We start from the raw sequence: 3,972 nt of genomic DNA, 5'->3' as shown, positions 1-3,972 counted from the left end.
GGGCATCATCTTCGGGGCGTGGAGAAGCTGCAATCCCTTGTGCACTGCTCGTAGGGATGTTCAGTCACTGTGGAACACAGTTTGGTGGTTCCTCAAAAATTAAACACAGACTTACCATCTAACCCAGCAAATCCACTCTTGGATTTCAAAAGAACTGAAAACATGTATTCAAACAAAAAACTTGTAAAGCACAAATATTCATAGCAGCACTATTCGCAATAGCCAAAAGGTAGAAACAGTGTAATTATTCATCAACTGACAAATGAATACACAAAATGTGGTATACCCATGCAGTGGAATACTGCCATAAAAAATGAAGTACATACTGATGCAAGCTATAAATTAGATGACTCTTGTAAACATTATGCTAAGTGAAAGACACAAAAGGTCACACAGTATATGATTCCACCTATACAAACAGACAAATCCATTAAGGCAGATGTTAATAAATGGTTACCCGGGCTGGTGGTGGGGATGACAGGAAATGCTTAATAGGTACAGATTTCTTTTTAGGGTAAGAAATGTGTTTTGGAATTATATGAGGTGATGGTTGCACAGCACTGTGAATATACTAAATGTCACTAAACTATACATCTTAAGGTGGTTCATTGTGTGAATTTTACTTCAATTTGAAAAAGAAAAGAAACAAACAGTAAGAAAGCCAGATACACAAGGTATTAGAAAAGGGGATATATTTACAAAGCCAAAATAACCCTGACTCCAGCTGGAGGAGGAAGGAAGGAGGTAGCAAGTACGAACAGGTCCCTTTAGAGCCCACCCCCACTCCTGGAGAAACCCTGAGTACCCGGCCCTGGGGAAGTCCCTGCCTCATCCCTGTCCCCCACATCCAAGAAGCTCTCAGTCCCCTTGCCAGTCATCCTGAGCCCAGGCAGGCATGGGTGAAACATACTCAAAGTCTGGCCCTTTATAGCAGAGGGCATGCAGGAACATTACAAGGTCTTGGGGCAAGGGGTCCTGTCGCACCAGTCGACACTCTGTACAGAGAGGGTCTGTCTCTTGATCTGTAACGTCTGTTTCAGCTGCCTTCTCTGATGCCAAGGCCATCGTGCCCAGATCCTGAGGGGCTGCCTCAACTACTCCATCTGTCTTCTGAGCAGTGGTAGTCAACTCCTCCAGGCTGTCCTTGGCCAGCTGTGAGGAGGAAGCTGTAGAGTCTGGGAGTCCTGGGGCCAGGTCACTCTCACAGAGGTCCAGCACGTCCAGGCTCTGTTTGGCCTGGTGCTCTGCCACCAGGTCCCGGAGCAACTCCTCATCTGTCTTGGGAATGTGGCCACCTCGGCCTCGGGAAGGGCCCCAGGCGACTGAATTGTAGATGGGGTCATTGAGAATGGGGTGGCCCAGGAACTGCAGGTGGACTCGAATCTGGTGGGTCCGGCCTGTGAGAGGCCGGCATCGTACCACGCTGGAATGGCCATTGTAGCTCAGTCTCTGGAACAGGGTCTCACAAGGCTTGCCCTGGGGATCCACACGGCACACTCCTACCTTGTAAGATACCACTAGGATGGGTTCCTTGCAGGTCACCTCCTCGGCGGGGAACTCCCCTTCTACTCGGCACACGTACTCCTTCTCCAGCTACACAGGAGGAAGAGGGAGAAAGTCAGCACAAAGCCTAAGCTCAAGGAGTTGACACCTTCTGCAGAGTGGTAAGGAATGCACCAGTTAGATCAAACAGGGTTCAAAGCCCAGCTCCACCACTTGTGAGTTTAGTAATCCTGAACATTTTACTTACTTCTTTAAATCCCATTAACTCATTTAGAAAATGTGAGTTTAAAAAAACATTTACCTGGCAGGGCTGAAATAATCGTTCAGTAAACTAGGCTCTAATGTGCTTGGTACTAAGCCTGCAGGAGACAGCCCAGCTCACCTGCCGGTCCCGAACTTGCTCATGAATCCTCTCTGAGACAGCAGCTGTCTTGGCGAACATGAGCACCCCTGAGGTTAGGCGGTCAAGCCGATGCAATGGGTGTAGCTCCTTCAATTGGTGTTCCTTGCCCAGGATGAAGATGACTGTGTTGTGTCGAAAGCGACCACAGGGGTGGACAGGAATGGAGGAAGGCTTGTCCACAACCACCACATCTTCGTTCTCAGCTAGCAGGCGAACAGGCTCTGCTGTGACTGGTGGCTCATGCCTGTGCACCGTGTTCCTCAAGAAGTCATTGTCCTGCCAAAAACACAGGTAACCCATCAGCCTGGACACCAGCAGTCTACAACCAGTCAGTCGCACCCACCTCCTATTCCTTACTGACATGGAAGAATGGTCACAATACAGGCGTAAGCAGAGAAAGCAGTGTTGCATCCTATGATCTCATGGTGTGAAAATACAAACACAAAGGTTAATGATTATATCCCTGGGTGATGAGATTGTGGATGTTTTTTGGTTTTGCCTATTGGTATATATTCTACAATCAAGTTGGGTTTTTTTTGTTTTTAGACAGTGTCTCACTATATAGCTCAGATTGGTCCTGAACTCAATACATAGTGCAGGCTGGCCTCAAATTTAAGGCAATCCTCCTGCCTGTGCCACCACACCTGGCTTTTGGGGCTTTGAGACTGGGTCTCCCTATGTAGTTTAGGTTGGCCTCGAACTCACAGTGATCCTCCTGCTTCAGCCTCCTGAGGACTGGGATTACAGGACTGGGATTACATCATCATGCCCCGCAGTAAATGTCTTTTAAATAGAGGAAAAAGCTTCATAAGTCATTGCTTATGACCTTGGAAAAACACTATCCTGCTAAATTCAGAAATCTGGACTCCATACATAGATTTGCCACGGCTGACGACATGCTCTTGGGCAAGTCACTGAACTACCCTGAGCCTCAGTTTCCTCATCTGTAAAATGGGAGAACTGGACCGCACCCGTGGTTTGACAGTTGGGACGGGAGAGGGGATCTCCAAGTGCTGACACTGCTTTGCCTCTCCTCACAACCACGGTGAGCCAGTGTTACTCACAAGGGTGTCCCCAGAACTTCACCTTGAGCAGGACGCTGAGGTCATGCACTGGCTGCTCGTTGAGGTGCAGGCGGCCGGCCCGGACTGCTGCCTCGTAGTAGGCCAGCGGCTGGGCTCGGAACTCGGTGCTGAAGACGTGCAGCAAGCTGTGGCCCACCCAGCGGCCTTTGCAGTAGGTCCGAAAGTCGAAGTAATAGGGTCGCACCTTGCGCAGGCCGCCCTCGAAGTAGTAACTGGTCTCGGCGAAGTGCTCGTCACCAAAGCTGACCCCAGTTCGCCGCTTCTTCGGGGGCGGCACGACGCGCTCTCCAGCAGCGCCCCGCCGCTTCTTCCGCTTGCCTGCGTCGGCGGTTGGAGCGGAGGTTTGCTCCCCGCTCCCGGGAGTCGGCTCGGCTACAGGGCCCGCTGGCTCTGGGGGCCCCAGGAGCGGCTCGCCCCTAGCGTCACTACCACCGTCTCCGTTTTGCTGAGCTGGAGCCCTCAGTCCGCCCGCTGCCCCGACTCCCGTGGACAGTGTTTCTGCCATCCGGCCCCTACAACCACCCCAGGTCCTGGCACAGCAGAGCGGTAGGGAGTCAAAGCACCACAGCACAAGACGCCCCAGCCACCAGCGATTACCCAGACGCATAGCCCCGCAGCCACCACGCAGCGTCGCGGTTTGATGGCGTCACTCAGCATCAGCCAATCAATGAGGCTAGGTGCCCGGGCCGGGTCTGAGCGTGCGCGAAATTAGGAGGTTTGGTGTCGGAATGTCTTATCGTAAGTGCATCTTCCTACCCCGGAGACCTCACGTTATTTCATAAAGGAAATCTTTGGGGTTGTATTGCGGAGAAGTCATGGCAGGAGTAGATCGGGTACATTCGATGGCATTTCTCTTAAATGTGATGAAATAAGGCCGGGCGTGGCGGAGCACGCCTGTAATCCCAGCACTCGGGAGGCTGAGGCAGGAGGATTGTTGCGAGTTCGAGACCAGCCTGGGCTACAAAGTGACCTCAAGGCCAG

At 51.6% G+C, this 3,972-nt stretch overlaps 2 protein-coding genes across 2 annotated transcripts in view; one reads left to right on the top strand and one right to left on the bottom strand.

The window, feature by feature from the left end:
- Nucleotides 1–212: 212 nt before the first annotated feature.
- Nucleotides 213–3,641, bottom strand: Rpusd2 (RNA pseudouridylate synthase domain containing 2). The gene is made up of 3 exons (XM_005381243.2): nucleotides 2,993–3,641; nucleotides 1,886–2,182; nucleotides 213–1,593 (listed from the first exon to the last, which is right to left on the bottom strand). The coding sequence occupies exons 1-3, from the start codon at nucleotides 3,596–3,598 to the stop codon at nucleotides 859–861; spliced, it is 1,638 nt and encodes a 545-aa protein (XP_005381300.1). The 5' UTR covers nucleotides 3,599–3,641; the 3' UTR covers nucleotides 213–858.
- Nucleotides 3,642–3,713: 72 nt separating this feature from the next.
- Nucleotides 3,714–3,972, top strand: part of LOC102022593 (chromosome unknown open reading frame, human C15orf57) — a 17,656-nt gene continuing 17,397 nt past the window's right edge. Inside the window, exon 1 of the mRNA XM_013512648.1 lies at nucleotides 3,714–3,729. The gene's annotated coding sequence lies outside the window, so the exon portion shown is untranslated. The remainder of the gene's footprint in view (nucleotides 3,730–3,972) is intronic.

This window comes from Chinchilla lanigera, unplaced genomic scaffold (genome assembly GCF_000276665.1).
Source record: "Chinchilla lanigera isolate Chin_1 unplaced genomic scaffold, ChiLan1.0 scaffold00015, whole genome shotgun sequence".
NCBI lineage: Eukaryota > Metazoa > Chordata > Mammalia > Rodentia > Chinchillidae > Chinchilla > Chinchilla lanigera.
This window is presented reverse-complemented; position numbering and strand designations above follow the sequence as displayed.